General features: G+C 36.0%; 1 protein-coding gene across 3 annotated transcripts in view; it reads left to right on the forward strand.

Annotated features, from left to right (window-relative positions):
* Positions 1 to 18624, forward strand: part of tjp2a (tight junction protein 2a (zona occludens 2)) — a 41838-nt gene that overhangs the window by 2676 nt on the left and 20538 nt on the right. Inside the window, exons 1-2 of one of the 3 annotated variants that reach the window (XM_067398283.1) lie at positions 4347 to 4503; positions 6807 to 6936. The exons of 1 other annotated variant lie outside the window; for it this stretch is intronic. In XM_067398283.1, coding sequence (XP_067254384.1) covers positions 4397 to 4503; positions 6807 to 6936 — 237 coding nt within the window. In that variant the 5' untranslated portion in view covers positions 4347 to 4396. Of the gene's footprint in view, positions 1 to 4346; positions 4504 to 6806; positions 6937 to 18624 lie in introns of those variants that run through there. One more of the 3 variants, XM_067398284.1, reaches the window with a different exon arrangement.

Here is an 18624-nt window from a genome sequence, read left to right on the forward strand (position 1 = left end):
CATGTTTACCACTGTGTGGCATCCCCTTTTTATAATAGTCTGCAAACGTCTGGGGACTGAGGAGACAAGTTGCTCAAGTTTAGGAATAGGAATGTTGTCCCATTCTTGTCTAATACAGGCTTCTAGTTGCTCAACTGTCTTAGGTCTTCTTTGTCGCATCTTCCTCTTTATGATGCACCAAATGTTTTCTATGGGTGAAAGATCAGGACTGCAGGCTGGCCATTTCAGTACCCGGATCCTTCTTCTACGCAGCCATGATGTTGTAATTGATGCATTATGTGGTCTGGCATTGTCATGTTGGAAAATGCAAGGTCTTCCCTGAAAGAGACGACGTCTGGATGGGAGCTTATGTTGTTCTAGATCTTTGATATATCTTTCAGCATTGATGGTGCCTTTCCAGATGTGTAAGCATCAATTTTCTCTGAGAAACTCCTTTCTGATATTACTCCACTATTTTTTGCCACAGCATTGGGGGAATTGGTGATCCTCTGCCCATCTTGACTTCTGAGAGACACTGCCACTCTGAGAGGCTCTTTTTATACCAAATCATGTTGCCAATTGACCTAATAAGTTGCAAATTGGTCCTCCAGCTGTTCCTTATATGTACATTTAACTTTTCCGTCCTCTTATTGCTACCTGTCCCAACTTTTTTGGAATGCGTAGCTCTCATGAAATTCAAAATGAGCCAATATTTGGCATGACATTTCAAAATGTCTCACTTTCAACATTTGACATGTTATCTATATTCTATTGTGAATAAAATATAAGTTTATGAGATTTGTAAATTATTGCATTCCTTTTTTATTCACAATTTGTACAGTCCCAAATTTTTTGGAATCGGGTTTGTACATGAATGACAAGTTTAAAGGGATATTCACCCAAAAATGAATATTGTCATCATTTACTATCATGTCATTCCATTTAAAACCTTTGTCTGCCATGTAAGCAGGCAGATCGGATATTCCCCATCACTGAAAAAGCAACGGTGGCAAATGACACCATCTCAGGTGGACAACAAACGTGATCACATGACAATGGCGCAATGGAGGATGGAGACTCAACCCAATGTTTTACTAACCTTTAAAGATGGTGTGGAAAGCAAAAGATTGTGTTAACTTTTTCTTCTGTGTACATTGCAAATCGCACAATTTTTACTTCCTTTTCAGCCTAAGCTTTTATGGGTCAGTACGTCTGCCTTGGGTTGTTTCACCAAGTGTATAGTGTAAATGCAGATATCAGATATGGGTCACCTATAAAAGAAGATGTAAGCTGGTTGTCAAAAAAATCAGATATAGTCAACGAATAGGAATTGGGCATCAAGACCTGCAGTGTAAATACGGCCTAAGTGATCTGACGAAAATGTTTATTTTTCATAGTTAGTTATGAAGTAATCCATTTAAATTAGGAATGTCCCGATCAGGTTTATTGTGTCCCTTCTTCGATCCGAGTCAGGGAATATTGAGTATCTGCCAATAACGAGTCCACTGGATATTACTGTTGGTCGCTGAACATTTCTATCGTAAAACCGTAATCAAATATTAAATGTTTAGCTATTTACATCTTACTGCGCACTCTTTCACCATCAAAATGCATCATGAACAGTAAGACTGCCTTCTTTGATTCGAATGGGTATTGATTTGATTGGCCATTTCTAATTATTGGTGGAGACTTGTCTAAGGAGGTTACGGTCCTGGTTAAATCTTCTAAACTGCTGTAGTATGAAGTAAATGCAATTGTATTGTTTGAGAGCTATTATGGTGTGTAATGTGACTATAATGGGGAGTGGTTGTTAGAACAGAATTGTGACTGTGGAGACATATACGGGCATGTCAGTGTGAACAAGCTAACAACACTGCTGACCTCAGCAACAGCACGTTTCAGCAAGTAATGGTGACTTTATATAGTATGTTTATGTTATTCAGCTGTCGATTTTGTTATTAGAAGGTGCTAATGATTGTTTCTATTGCTATTATACTTTATATTGGTTTACCATAGGCTATATAATATAAATACTTCAGATAGCATTCACATGTGGCAATTTGTTTTATGATTAACTGAGAGAAGACCGCAGCCTTATTTTGGTCTTTATACTTTATAAAGCGTGGCCGATATATTATAAAATAATTTTAATGATTTATGTATAAAAATCACAAAATATAAAAAATATTTCACAAACATTTAAACAAAATCCATGACAAGAATGTCTTTAGATTTTGGAGAGAACACTTCTGTTAAAGGTGGTATAGAGGATGTTTTCGTCGACTGAGTTTTTGAAATTTCAAGTGAACGCCTCCCAAAACTCGTGCACGAGTGTTTGTTTACCACCGGCATTCGCTGTGTTATTAAGCCGGGCACACATTTTACGACTAGCTAAAACATTCTGACTGTGCTCAACATACAGTGATAGTTTCCTGCTCCTGAAGCAGATTTATATACTTTCACATGGAATTTGAACACTGACTGTAATCGCAGACTGAACGCAACTGGCTCTGACTGGACGCGTTTGAGCGCGATCAGTCATAAGTATCAATTTACATTCATAATCGGCCTTACAATCATTAATCCACGCACACACTTAATGGATTCATTATGTCGGACTCACCGCAGGTAACTCATAATCTGCAGTTGTTACTCCTGTCTCCTGACAAAAACATTGCATGCGGCGCATGTAGAGTGTGGAAAGTTACTAGAGCCAGAGGGCCAATCCGCGCACGTCTCTCACAATGGCAGTGATTGACAAGCCAGAGGGCCAATCGTTCACGCAATGATCGCGTAAACGATTGGCTGATGTTTTTAAGGCTCTACCTCGTGCACAGATGATGTATATTAATAATATACCTTTCAGTGCACCTAATAAATAGTCTTTTATCACTTAGTAAAGACAGTTTCAAGTAATATTGCAAAAATGTATAAAACAAAACATCCTCTTTACCACCTTTAAATGGCTAACTGGTCAACAACCATATATTGATCAAGTATTACTGTTGATAATCACCATACAGAATAACTTTTTATTTTTTTTATTAATTATAGACAAACTCAGTTCCTTTCAAAACTACTGTCCAAATATTATCCTAATAGACCTTTTTTTCTTCTTTTATTTTTTTGAATATTAACAATATATTTGTGAAAATGTTCCTGTCAGTATTAAACTAAGCAAATTAATCTGAATATTGCAGTGATTTTATTGTGCTTTTGAGCCATTCATTTAGTTATTAGACAAGTTCTCCAACCTTCTTGTTTATTTGACTTGTGGCAAGTTAATCAATTTTATTAATTTCTTTGAATGAAAGATGAATTATTAACAATATTATTAAATATTAATAATATTTGTTTTTAGATTAAAGATTTAGAATCTAATTTGCAGTGGTTTAATGATTCTTATCAATAAAAAGCAGAAAAATATTTTATAAAAAAATATTTTAGCTATATTGCAATCGCTATAGCTAAATTTTTATGGCAATCCAGGTCATTTGCTGCTAGTGTGTCAGCACACATCACACTCTGTGGTCTCTGAATAATTTGGTTTCTGGTCTGAAGAATTTTAGTAGCTTTTACAGTTGAGGTTGGACCTTACGAGAGCTGCTCTGTCAAAACGTGACTTATCAAAACACGCCCCACTCATGTTTAAACAGAACGTATGTTTGTAACCTAACCTAAAAATAGACGGTCTCATTTGCGGGGCTTTTAGGTGATTTGGATGAGCTGGAGTGTGGAGGGGATTTTAGAGCCCCTTAGAGCAGCACAATCTCCTCCTGCCCATAATCCAATGTGCAAGCCACTGGACAATAATTCCATCAAACACTGAGTGGAGGAGAGACCTGGATGCTCAGTTACTCCATCCCTCCACTAAAGTAACATATTAAAAAAAATCATCTCTATGGTGGTCTGTTTATGAATGGACAAATCTTGTACATATGTGTGCCTATTGGTGGATGAGTGTTAATGGGTGGAGACTAAGCCAGCAGTGCCGGAGGGATTACAGAGAAACGGGCCAGGGTGCATCCATGATCTGTCACGGCTTAGTACCACAATTATCCCCTCTCACAGCGTTTTCATTAGACTAATGTTTGAGATCTCTAGAATTATGTAATAGTGACGCTCTGCCAGCATGCCCAACGTGGTTGTCGTTTTCTCTCTTCCCACCCCCTTCTTATCCTACGAGGAGAATGAAATGGGCATCTATGAGATTCCACAGACCAAGAGAGACTCAGTAATGCAGATAGTGTGTGCAACGATGGGTCTGTTAGACAGAAGGACTATTTACTGCTTTAAATGAGATTATACTTAGCTGTGTCAGTATTTAGTAACGTTATAGTTGGTAGACAAAGAGGTTGGATGTTGCTGAGAGCCTCTCTAGATCTAAGGAACGGAGGAGAACCAGAGAACTTTTAAAATGAAGTACAAGAAATTCATCACCATCATGCAAGCGGCCATCGGGGTCGCACCTCTCAACAAGCGGGAGCTGTTACCACCCGGCCGGAGGTTGTGGAGACCCTCGGGGTGAGTTATGTAGAAGATGCTAGGAAGGAAAATGTTTGGTGTTCATCGTGTGTTAACACTAATGATTGGATGTGTTTGAGTTTGCTCATTCTGTACCATCAGCTGTTCTGTATGGCAATTCTCTAGTATTTGTGTTGTTCAGTAGTAGTAACTGAGCAAATCAGTTTTGCTCAACACTGAATTATGTGTGGTGCTTGCTAAACCCCTACCCTAAGTATTGAACTTAACACAAAGCTCACCTGGGACATGAGTGATACTGTACCTCAAATCTATTTCTTATGACTGAACTTGAAAGTCACAATTTAATACATTGTAATACATGATGATATTATAATTAGCAAATGAAACTGCACCAAACATGCAAAACACTCACTAAAAAAATTATTTTAAATGCTACAAGTATATTTAGGCATCATAACATAATTATAATATACAGTATAAAAAACATATTCATGCTAAAGATTCCATTAAACAGTGTTCTGAAATTATTAGTGTTCTTACATTTTCGCTTTAAGTGAGTGTTAGATGATGGCAAAGGTAATCTAAATGTAAAAAGGTAATATGCACATGCATAAATGAATTACCAACATCAGCCAGTTTATCCATTATCCGATTAAAAAAAAAAACTAATTTTGGCGCACAACCAATATGGTACTAATGTATCACACTTCCTTGCTTCTCAATACAAGAATCTGAAGTATTGATACAGTATTGAGAAATTGTAATTGTTACAATATACCAGTATTTGGTTGCCATGGCCCTAGCTGACTATGGGTGTTTGGCCATATGCACCAGAATATCATAGGCTGCATCTGAATATGCCAACTTCCCTACTATATAGTAGGTGAAATTTAAGAAGTACATGAAATTAATAGTATGTCCGAATTCGTAGTAATCATAAAACTAGTGGGTGAAAAGTGCCCTGATGACCTATACTACTACTTTATCCGAGATTCTGAAGGGTGTGTATGATGGACACTTTTCTATCACATGAGGCCACAGGAGAGGACTGATCAAATAAAGGTGAAGTAACGCAACTGTTGCCATAGGTCACATGACAATGACAATGAAAACATGGCAGTAAAATTTTCGGTTGAAAATGGAAACTGTGGTTGTCGGAACAATACTGTAGGAACATGTTAAGATTTAAAATGTCTTGCACAAATATAAAACATCATCATGGTAAAACGACACTAAAATATTGCAGTAAACATTGCTTTAACAACGTAATGTACATAAAACAAATCAATGAATAACCATCAAATGTCAAGTGTCACAATTCTGGGTATGTAAATTTACAGTGTTTCACTGTAAATTACTGGATGACTTGTTCTTTTTCACTTCCAAAAACTACATTTAACCGTATTTTACTTCCCTCCTTTATTTATTTTATTCTTTTATTTATTTGCTTAGTTTTTCACAATCTAAAAGAGCTTACATTAACCAATTAACAGGTTTTTACTGTAACATTTTTAGTCTTTTACCATTAAAATTATTCTAAAATATATAATTTTAATGCATTTTAGATGCAGCCACAGTGTCTTTGTGTGGCTCCTTTAACAGATGTAGGCTCAAGACTATCAAAGTGACGTGAGACGTCTATGAAAAGCTGTCAAGCCAAATCAAACATTAGTGGTGAGTTTTGTCAGGAAATGTAATTCAGAAATCTAGTTACCTATTAAACATTTTTAGCTGTTCCAGTACAGTAAACCTAAGGACTCCCATTATTGAAACAATCTTACTCCTGGCTACTTTACTGGCAAAGATCTCATGAACATGTTTGAGCAGTTATACCGAACAGTGCTGTTATAATTACACATCTTGCCAAGGAGATCAAGTGTACACATTCAGAGCAGGTGCTTACTCTTTCAATACGTTTGACATGTTTTGTGAATTATAACACAGCCTGTTTGTACTCAAAGCACTTTTTGTTAAGCTAGGCTGTGTCAGGCTAAGCTAAATCCCAACAAAACATACTGCATGATCAGGTATAATTGCAGGCTTAGACATTTTATTTACATACACACTAAATATGTTTTAGCTATTAACAGATCAACCAGATCAACTTTCAAACAAGTACTTTACTGTGCATGCATATACTGTGTATACTGACTTGCACTGCTGCATTATTGTGGTTATGTGTCTAGGACTCAGGTTGTATGAGTAATATTGGTTCATTTACTCTAAAATCTTCCTAGGTGTAGCTTATTTCACAATAACTCGTTGTTGTTGTTGTTGTTGTTGTTGTTGACACATTCAGAGGGGGTGATCATTGTTATTAACCAAAAAATATCTTGTTACAGTGACCAGTCCAACCAAATAGAGTTATTCCGATCAAGCCGCTCCAACAAGGAAAGGTTTTCCTTGACCTACGAAGCTCAATATTTGTGTCTGCGACGCCTCTCAGCTCCAAGCTACCCAGCCCTTTTACAGGTATTGCACTCTACAAAAGTTCCTAATGAAAATATTGCAATTAGGGGTGTCATTAACGATTATTTTGGTAATTGGTCAGTTATTTTGACTATTAATCAACTATTAATGGCTTTAGGGTGAATAAAGCTTGGGGTAATTTTCATTTGAAAGTGAACTAATCCTTTAGACTTTTATTTTGAAATCGCGATGAACAACAATTTGCATACTAAACATATTAATGTCTTTTCCTGTGTTAGTGTAGGTTTATAAGTGATTTACACTACAAATCTGGTAAAATGACATCCAAGATGAATGTTTTAAGCAACTCAAACTCACAGCATATGCAGAGATGGAGTTTGCCGAGACACGCTCCACGCATGTAAATGATAACAGTGCAACACTTGCTATGTAACACAAAGCGCTTCAAACTTTATATGCTTTCCCAAATACACATTATTGGAAACCCAAACAAGCAAGCAGCAAATGCAGAGAGTTTGTGTGGAGCAGGATTTACTGTGAATGGAGCCGCTCTTGAGGTGCTGGAAGAAACATAATCTGCAGGCATGTAAATGTAAAAAGCCTTGCACTTCACTCTGAAACTCAAAGCACATATATTTATTTAATTGAATCGCAGCCTTTGTGATCTCACAAAGCTAAATATAGCATAAATGGTTTAAATATATCGTGCGGGAATGCGCCATTTCCGTATTTTGCTGTTTAATCAGCACTAGTAAATTGCATTCGAGAATATTTTTTAAATTGAGCACTCCCTAATTGCAATTATTATTCAAATTACCGTAATATCATTTTACTATTCTTTTTTTTTTTTATGGAATATTGCAGTATTTATTATAAATGATTTATCCGTGCACATCATTATCTTTTAACTCCATGTCCCTCGTAATCTTGAATCAAATTAACTTCCCCTCCCTCTTGAGCATCATCTCTTCTCTTCTGTGATGACATGTTTACTGGTGCAAAGGCGGGGCAACATGTCACTCACATGAGATCACAGCAAGAGCAAACCACAACTATCCAATCAATTCCCCATGGACAAAATCAAGTCCCATCCTATATTTTTTGTGTGTGTCTTTTTGTTTGAGAAGAACTTGGGAAAGTATCGCAACTTCAGTTTCATGCAGACTTTAAGTCTTTATCTTTTGTGTGTTACAGTTTTTCTCCATTGGTTTGGCTCATTTTTTGAAACAGAAATTACATTCTCAAAACTCTAAGATCATTTGGCAAAACAGTCTTACAGTTCAGTACAACACTATAGCTCACTTGCAAAAGCTCATATCTCTCCCAAAACTGTTCACTCATATTTAAAAACTAAATTCCTTTACCAAATAAATAGTCAGTGCCACAGAAATGGCAAAGATCCCTCTCAATTGCTTTGGCTCATTTCTTGAAACAGACCCGACATTCTCAACACACTTGGTGCTTTTGTCAAAATAATGTGGATGGTTCGGCACAACACCATGGTTCACCTGCAAAAGCTCATACTTCTCCCAAAACAGTTCACTCATGTGTCAAAACTAAATTTCCTTCTCATTTAAACAGTCAGTGCCCCCAAATTGCTTTGTCCGTTTGGCATTGTGTAAGCACTGCAAGTCAAAATGTTTAGATGTTTTGTCACTATGGCAGAGGACCACTGAAATATCCCTCATGCCCACCTTTCAGTCTTAGTCCAGTCCTTCATTGGCAATGGTTACTGTACTGTTTTTGTCTAGCCAGCATAATGGCTAGGATGGTTGTGACATGCACTGTGTATAAAACTGAAAAAAAGAAATAGGATTTTAGGGTAAGAGTAGCCTCCAAGGTTCGACATCGCACATTGCACTCATACTGCAAGAAAATTCTAACCATTATCATTTACACACATAAAGTAACTTCCATACATCAGAGTAAAAAGAAAATGTATACAGCATAATATACTGTAATATAAACACACAAACAAAAAACAGTGAAAATTATATGCAGCCTACAGTGCTGTAAATAAAGCTGGAGTTTCACAACTAACAGTTCTTCACTGGTCGCTGTCCTCACCCTCCCTCTCCTGGCCACCGTCCTCACCCTCCTGGCCATCCACACGCTGCTGTTTGTCTGGCCACAGATTCTCGTCCACATCACAGCGTATATTCTCCTTTGCAATGCAAGGAGGGAAGAAACAGTGTGCATGTCGCACCCATCCCCTACCATGATCTCCTGTAATATCCTCACATGCAGTGTCCATTGCTTGGAGCAGGGACCTCTGATCTTGAGCCCGATGCTCATACACTCTCCACATCCAAGCAGAGAAAAACTCCTCAATAGGATTGAGAGTAAGGTGGTAGGAACACCATAACCATCCTTGGATGAGTAGTGTACCAGGTGAGCGGGCCACGGTGGAAATTCACGTTGTCCCATACAATGACATATTGTGTTAGGTGAGGCCCTACGAGACCTCTCTCATTTTCAGGGTTCAAATCAAAATGAAGGCGTCCAAGAAGATGAGAAGCTTCTGTGTATTGTATGGGCCAAGTCTGGGGATATGAGATATTGCCCCCTCGCCTCCTTCGTTAGTCAATTTCTAGTTTCACCTGACTGTCAATTGCTGTAATAAATGTATCAAATGTTCCAAGGATTGATATATGGTATTCATGGTATTATGTTCTTGACTAATATTGACAATTGAACAGACTATTGTGCACGTGATGACTTATACAATGAAATGATGCTGACACATTTTGGAGCGAACGACCATTAGACTGAGAATCAACAATCAGTTTAGATCAACAAGATCTATTCACTTGAAAATTGTGCTAAATGTAGGCTACCTGTACTTAATCATTTGCAAAGATGTACTGAGACATTCATGTACTTAGACGTTTGCAATTTGTAGTGATGGGTCGTTCGCGAACGAGCCGACTCTAAGAGTCGGCTCTTTTATGTGAACGTCGGGAGCCGGCTCACATATCTGAAGAGCCGACTCTATTTTACAAAATATAGCCTATAGAAATTAAATCATTATGTAATGAATGATTTTAATTTTATTTAAAACAACAGACTAATAATTCAAAGAACAACACAAAAATTATAATTAGGCTATATAATTCTAGGCACACACACTCTTTCGTTTCGACTGTCTGATCAGCCTCACTGTCTGTAGTCGAAACTCGGAGGAAAGGAAAAACAGCATTTCTGAATGCAAATCTCTCATAAAATAAAAATATGGCCAGCAGTGTGTGTGTTCATTATGAATAATATATCCTAACTAGTGAGAGCTCATATGGCAATAAAAAAATAAAAAAGAGGGACCTGTTTAATTCTTTCAGTTATTTATTTTTCTTTAATATTTAATATGGGTTCTATTATGTTGTTCAGATTTTTTTTGTTTTGAATGTTGGTTCTATACATTAAAAAGTTGTAATTTAAATACAAATGTTTAATAGTATTCTTTTTCATAACAAATCAATGCATTTTTAAAGAAATTGTGAGACATTGTGAGTATGAATCCATTTAATAATTTAATTAGAACTGTTTTCACACCTATCATAATCAAAGTCATAGTTAAAACATGTATTATTTAAAGAGCCGTTTGTGAGCCAAAAGAGCCGGCTCTTTTCAGGGAGCTGAGTCAAACGAGCCGGCTCACGAAAAAGAGCCGGAATGCCCATCACTAGCAATTTGATGAAATGATGAGAAATTCAATTCTGTTGTGAACAATTGCCAAGTGGTTTGGAGATTTGTCCATGTTGTTTTGAGAATGTAATTTCTGTTTCAAGAAATGAGCCAAACCAATGGAGAAAAACTGTAACATATTTTATATTCATACAGGAAGTTGGGATCGAAATGTATACCAAATGCACCAAACACAAATCTTTTAAATTTTTTGGAAGCTTAAATAAATTATACAAAATTAACTTTGAATTGGATTAAGTTCTATAAGAAATATTAGTTAATATGATGGTATTTTTATCATTATTATATAGTTTAAGGATATTTTATATTTTTATTACTTTTTTTATCTTATTGAATGTTCAGTCGTCTTATTCAAAATATAAACTTTGCTTTTGTCTTTACATTCGCAGATACTTTTATCATATATATATATCTGATTGACTATAATGACATTTATAAGTAGTTATGCTTGACAATATTACTCAAGCTTAAAATATGCAGAAACAATGTTACATTTTTTCCAGTATCTGTAGAAAAGTTATATTACTGACTTTTCAGTGCTAACGATAGGAGCCCATAACCTTGTGAAATGTGAATTTACAAATATTACATATATATGTTTTGATTTCATGTGTGTGATTAACATTCATGCAACAAGTCATTGTATTGTACTGAATGTCGTACTTTGTATGGTAATACTAGTACTTTTTTTGTCCAGTGTGGTTACTCTTTTTAATGTGAAGATGTTACACAGCCTTTGATGGTGATTGTGTGAACGGATGTTAAAAGCTGCATTTGTACACTGAACCGTCAGAGAATTAATTGTTTGGAGACTTTGTTTGCTTGTTTGCTGTTAATGTGCTTGTCTGAAAGCCTATTAGGGCCATAGCGAAATATAAACCTCAAGTTCCCTCACTTGGCTCCAGTTATATTTACATTATGTGCTTGTTTGTTTATTTATACCATGCATAATCTCTTCAATAAAATACTTTAGGGTTAGGCCAATTATCACTCTGTGAATGAGCTGTGAGGCGCCTCTTTTATTTCCAATGGTCTTGCCTATTTCAGAGATTTGGAAAATCAGAGAAACAACTTTTGTACATGGAAAGTTGACGGTAATGGCATGGAACAACTACTAAGCAAATTTAGTCTTCACTGCCAGTGCCACGTGAATAACTGGCCGATTCGGGCAATACTAAAGTAGCAGAAAGGCTTTTGTAACGATTAAGTTACCTGACTCTCCATGTAAAACTAATCCCGCCCGAGTAGGGCTTTAGGAAGTTTGGAATTCCAAACGTTTTAGTCCTATCATATCATCTCATAGCAAATATGAGACCTAGGAAGACTTCTGAATATAATTAGGTACATAACGTGTCTGGAAGTTCTAGTAAGGTTGCTAAGCAATGCCAGCACGAGCTAATTGGTGTTCACGAGCAAAGCCGCCCTCCACCGATATGCAAATACAATCAATAGTTAAGGGATTTTGGAACCGTCCATTGTACCTCGTAGGGCACGCCATGAAAGAAATGCTGCATTTCTCGTTATGTAATTCCTCAAAACATGTTTAACCACGTATAACGGCATGATAAAGCCAATGTAATTTGAAGAAATAGGGAACCGGCGCATATTTAGCAGAGGTTAAAATACACTGGCTATCATTACCTCCCCCAGTGATTTATTGGTACGTTCGGGATTTACAGTACAATAGTTTGAATGTTTTAGGCGCCTCTGTTGTCGCTATTCAGGGGTTTCCGCGTTATTAACTGTTTTATTCACTGCCCGTGATATTTTAAACAGAATTCAGCCTTCGTGTAGTTTGCGAGATGCCCGTTATTGTGGAGAGGCGGCTCTTTCTGACTAGAAATGTTATGGACTATTGTCATGTGAGTACTGCTAAAACTTCCAGTCAAGTTCGCTTATTTTAATTTCACAGAGCGTACTTTTGAACTTAAACTCAGTCTTTTCTCTGAGGCACACAGTTGCTCGTGAACAACCACCTGCTTCCTTCTGTAATACAATATGTATCAATATGTACGAATGTATCTTAACGTCAGGATAACACGTTATGAATGTTTGTGTTGAGTTCAGCAAGCATTTATAAAAAGTGTATAAATCAGAATTATGACGGCACTTGTTTTCTATCGCAAGCGATATTTAACGATTTTTTTTTTTTTTTTTTTTTTTGTAGGCTACTTTTTGCATACGCAGCTTTAGGGAACATAATATGATTCTCATGTACACACAGGAAATCTAATTATTTAATTATTTAATTAAATCTAATTATTTAATATTGTGTGCATATACTCATAATCATTCATTATTTTATTTAATATGTGGAAAAAAAGGATTTGAGACATTTTTAAAATGTCACCAGCAGAGGGACCACCACACCAGTTCCACAATAATGCATCATAATCCGTCACAGTCTGCAACACATCAATATATTATAGGCTAGTTGTTAATTGTTTGGTTACTATGTATCTGAAATTTATTTTAGGTCATTTTCTTGTTCATTAGTCTTTCTGTTTTTACAGCAAACTGAAAAGAAATTTGTTCAGAAAAGATAAAAAAAAAAAAAAAAACTCCTTCCATATCTACTTGCTTTACCCAAACCTGGATTAGATTTATGGTCTTTATGTAACGCTCATCATGAGTCTGTTATGCATCATCTGAAATGAGAATTTTTATATTTCACTGGAAACTTGGAATGAAAGCTGTCGTTCACTGATTTGTCTTTTTGAAGGGATGCAGACAGACAGCTAAAGCTGCTTATCTATAATGCAGAGGGAGTTCTGTCTGCTGCTGCTGTCTGCACACATTGTGCCTGTTCTGTCCAACAGCAGACCACATAAACGCTTCAGTATGTTTTCCGATGGCTCATGAATGGTATACCTTACTTGATTGAACTGTAAATGCTTTAAAATTTAATCAATAGTGTCTATAAAAAGTATACACCCTTTTAGATTATTTACTTAAATAGAGGATTTTAGCTTCTGTCTTTTGTCCTCCTGTGTTGTTTTTGGGGGGGTTTTCGATCCTTGCTGCACAGTAACATCATGCGGGTGAGATTTTGCCACCACCACACTACTCTGTAGAGGTTTTCCCAGTGTGTAATATGCAATGTTTGGTTTGTGTCAGTGTATACTATTACAGCTCAGAGATTATTTTTTTAGTGTCACAAGACTAGGTAATGTTCCTCCAAATTGTTGACTTTCACATGGCTCAAGGGGAAATCTAGCTGTGAATATCTTCTTGTCATATTTCTGCACATGTCAGATTTTTTTAAGGTTGCCTTGTGGCTCTTCCTGCAGCACAGTCACACTTTGGTCATGGCATGGTCAGTTTTGGAAGAAGGTCAGTTCTGTGCAGATTCACAGTTTGTTTTTTAGATGCAGTAATTTCCTTGTGTTGACCTTGACACAAATCTATTTTTGTGGCTTGAAGAGAACTTGTTAGTGTCAAAGCAGTAGATGGATACTTAAGTTTGTGCATGTTTACATTAAAAATTATAATTGAGGTTTTTCTTCTTTTAATTTAATTTACAAAATTTACAAAAAATAAATACTGTTTTGGACTTTAAAGTGTTTTTTTTTTAATAATGAGAATTTCTTTGTATCATTCCATTCTTCCAGTGTAATTTATTTAATCCAAAGTTTTATAAGATGAAAGTGTACAGTTTTCTTTTTTGTTTTTTGTTTTTTTGCTTTCCAAGTTCAAGTTTTATATACATTTTGCTTGAAGAGAAGTGGAGGTAATATCACAACTTAGTGGGTTGCATCTTTAAATGTTCTATACTTTTTGTGACCGTATCTTTGCAAGGTTTTGTTAATTTTGTTCATTTTTCAATTAACAAAAATTTATAAAGAACAGCATTTATTTAACTTAAATGTTGTAATATATTTATATGTTAAATAAATGCTGTTCTTTATAAATTTTTGTTAATTGAAAAATCAGTTTCCACAAAAAATATGAAGCAGCACAAATGTTTTCAACATTGATAATAATCAGAAATGTTTCTTGAGCATCAAATCAGCATATTAGAATGAGTTCTGAAGGATCATGTGACACTGAAGACTGGAGTAATGATGCTTCAGTAATGAAAATTCAGCCTTGATCACAGGAATAAATTACATTTTAATATATAATCAACTAAAAAACAGGTTCCACTTTATTTCGATGTTCCACTTTAGACATTCTACTAACTAGAAGTAATTTTGCAACTACATGTCAACTAACTCTATATTGTTAAGATATTAGGGTTCGGGTTAGAAGAATAAATTGACAAAGTTATTATAGTTAGTGGAATGTCTGTTGGGGAGCATCAAAATAAAGTGTTGGCAGATATTAAGAACGGGAATATGGCGTTATTTTACTGTCAAATGTCGAGAGCACATTATTGTGACGCGAGAGCACATCAATGTAATTCGCAAGCTCAAATCTGTCTGCTTGCGCGGGTTTCCTTTGCTCTCGCGCAAAACTAGCCGCGCGCTCTCAAATATACGGTGCTCTCTTATGGACTGCCTCTCCTCTCGCTCAGATATTGTGTGTGCATGCTCAAACTGTTTCCTGCGCGCTCAAATTTGTCCTGCGCGCTCGCGAATCTCTCTGTGCTCTTGCAGAAATTAATTTGCTTTTGGATTAAACGCTGTCAAAAGCTACCAACCAATCGGAAGAGACGACTGATCCATGAAAATGCTACGTGGATTCTTATTGGCTTGAGAGTGAACTGCGCCTGGAATTCTTTCTACAAAAATGGATATTTCATTTCTTTACAATTTAATAATATTTATTTTAAAATGTAACCTAGTCTAACTGCATAACATTACAGGTCAAACCCCGATTTATCTAAACAAACAAACAAAAAATGTTTCTTAAAGTTATTGTGGTCATACATTTTTGTGTTGAAATTTATATTAAAAAAATAGGTAACATTTTACAATAAGGTTTTTATTTGTTAACATTAGTTAATGTATTATCTAACATGAACTAACAATACATTACTGTAATTACTAATCTTTGTTAACGTTAAAAATACAGCTGTTTGTTGGTTGGTTATTTACTTCACAGTGCATTTATTAATGTTAACAAATACAACTTTTGATTTTAATAATGTATTAGTAAATGTTGAAATTAACATTAACAAATATTAATAAATGCTGTAGAAGTGCAGTTCATTATTAGTTGATGTTAAGTAATGCAGTTAAATAATGTTAATGAAACGTTATTGTAAAGTATTACCAAAAATATCTTCTGATTTAAGACAGAACAATATCAGGGTCAAATCATCATTCCCTTAATACTTAAAATGTGGAGATCACATATACCACCATAGTCAATTTCTATTGAGGTCTGGTATAAAACATGACATACAAAAAATACTTAAGCTCTTATGTATGCACGATTAATCAAAAGAACGCGATCTTATTCCTAAATGACAACTATTCAGTTATATCTATTAAACCTTTAAAAAAAAAAAACGATCATACCGGGATATTTAAACCTGCTTTTGCGTTGCCACTGAAACAGTGTCATGTTAGCTATATGTTTTAAACAGCTTCACAAAGTGTTTTCAACAACACACTATTGCTACTTCTGGGTTGCAAACAGTAAATAATAATGCAAGTATTGCAATAACAATTTATAGTCCGAATATACACTGTTTTCAGCAATAAATGACCTTTGAAACTAATGTTATTACACTGTTCTGCCAGTAGGTGCTGACCAGTGACTGTTAAAATGTATTTGATGTATCAGAATCAAGAAACACTGGACGAAACATCTCTTCATTCATTTCAAACAATATTGTAATGAATTCATTTAAATTAATACATATTTTTTAATAGGCTTTATAACATTTTACACATTTCTAAATAGACTGATTTATAACATTAAATTAGTTGTTTTTTAGTAGTTTTGTTTTTAATTAATGTTTAATTTAATGTTTTGGTCCATGATATTGGCTAATATGATGGTTTTGGATACATCGTTCAGTGGGGTTTGACCTGTAATGTGATGGAGTTAGATAAGCTTATTAATATAGAAAACATCCAAGCGCCCCATTCCAAGCCATTTCTAAGATATGACCTGCATTTTTATTAATATTATTAAATATTATTAAATTGTAAAGAAATGAAATATCCATTTTTGTAGAAAGAATTCCATTTTCATGGATCAGTCGTCTCTTCTGATTGGTTGATAGCTTTTGACAGCGTTTAATCCAAAAGCAAATTAATTTCTGCAAGAGCACGGAGAGATTCCTGAGCGCACAGGTGCAGTTTGAGCGCGCAGGAAACAGTTTGAGCGTGCACACGCAATATGAGCGAGAGGAGAGGCAGTCCATAAGAGAGCACTGTATATTTGAAACCGCAAGAGCAGAGGAAATCCGCGCATTACATTGATATGCTCTCGCATCACAATAATGTGCTCTCGACATTTGACAGTAAAATAACGCCATACGGGAATCATAAGGCCATTCCTGACTGAAGAGAGGAGGAGCTGGGGATGGTGGAGGTTAATTTGCTCCTGAAAATGCCATAGCTGCTGATAATACTGAGAAGCTTATATGCAGATGCTGTGATAGGCGTCATATTCCTATAGGTAGACGTAAGTCACCTGGGAGTCAGCTGATTCGAGCTTGATTGACGTGACCTGCCAGAACTGACGCTAACGCTGGATTCTTGGTGAGCAGAAGAGATTTCTTTAAAAAAAAAAAAAAAAAAGTCCTACCGACCCCAGACTTTTGAAAGGTGTTGTGAAGTACCAATCAAAACCTACTCTTTCTTAAATTTTTGTACACTTTTTAAAAATTTGTTATCAGCAGAACTATGACTGATAGCACACTTAAATACACAAATGAACACAGATGTCTGTTGGATACATGTTGGTTTTTTTCCCTTACCTGTCTGGTCCAATTCATCCTTTTCATAAATGTCTTCTGGAATAAAATTTTTAGTTTTGTGAGGAAGTTCATACATACAGCGTTTAATTTATCTACAAAAGCTATTTTCAAGCAAAAGCCTTTAGATCAGAAGGTCTTTAAGATCAATAGAATATATTTGAAAATCAACCCTCGATCAATGTCTATCTCTTTAATGCCCCTCAGAAGAGGACAGGGAACCAAACTGAATCTGTTTCACACTTCAGGTCCTTTACTAGGCTAGCTTAGTCAGTCTGTTGTTGTGGTGTTGGACAGAGAGCTCGGAGACCTGCTCCTGTACAACGCAACAATATAAGCTCAGTTACAGTGAGAAATCAGTTCTTTGACATCATTCTTCAGTAATCTGTTCTGGTTACCACAGAAAAAAAGAAATGAGGGCAGCTCATATGCCACACGTTAATCCTTTCATGGATAAGATTTGAGGCTGAGTTAGAAAGCCATCATAGATCATAAAATCGTTTATGACATTTAGTACTGCGCAATTTACTAATATAGTACTATTATAGTATGGCGTTCAATTCTGTATGGTGCTTAGATGCTCCAAACCCCATAATCCTCCTCAATTATATTTAAAGTGATGGAATCACTGCTAATCTACCAGTCCCGCTTGTCCTGCAGGTTCAAAAGTATCTTGCAGAAAAAAATCCCAATCCAAAAGCATTGTTGTGCCAAAGGTGCTATTTGCCTTCCCTAAGCCACAGAAAGCTTTTAATATTAAACCTGATAGAGCTTTGTCATTTGATGAATTTAAATGGAATTTTAATTTAATACCTTAGCAGTAGACAGCTTCTCAGCTGCCCCGTTTTTTACGGCATGGCTGCTGTGGGTCGCTGTGGACAGTGGGATTTGCGCTGAATGTAGGCCAGCGGCATCAGTCTTACGTCAAAGGCAGACAGATGCATTGTGCTGAGGGGTGATTCGATTTGGCCCAGAGACACTGTGTTCACGGCAGAGGTGACAACATGAAGACGGTCCTCTCGCTGCACAGGAAATGGGCGCACACCATCAAGGCCATTCGCATCCTCCAGGGCATCGTAAGCGCGCTTTCAGTTCTCTCGCCTGTACAACTTCATCTGTTAATGTCTTATACAGTTCGGGTGGAATGTAACTTT

This window comes from Chanodichthys erythropterus, chromosome 10, assembly GCF_024489055.1.
Source record: "Chanodichthys erythropterus isolate Z2021 chromosome 10, ASM2448905v1, whole genome shotgun sequence".
NCBI lineage: Eukaryota > Metazoa > Chordata > Actinopteri > Cypriniformes > Xenocyprididae > Chanodichthys > Chanodichthys erythropterus.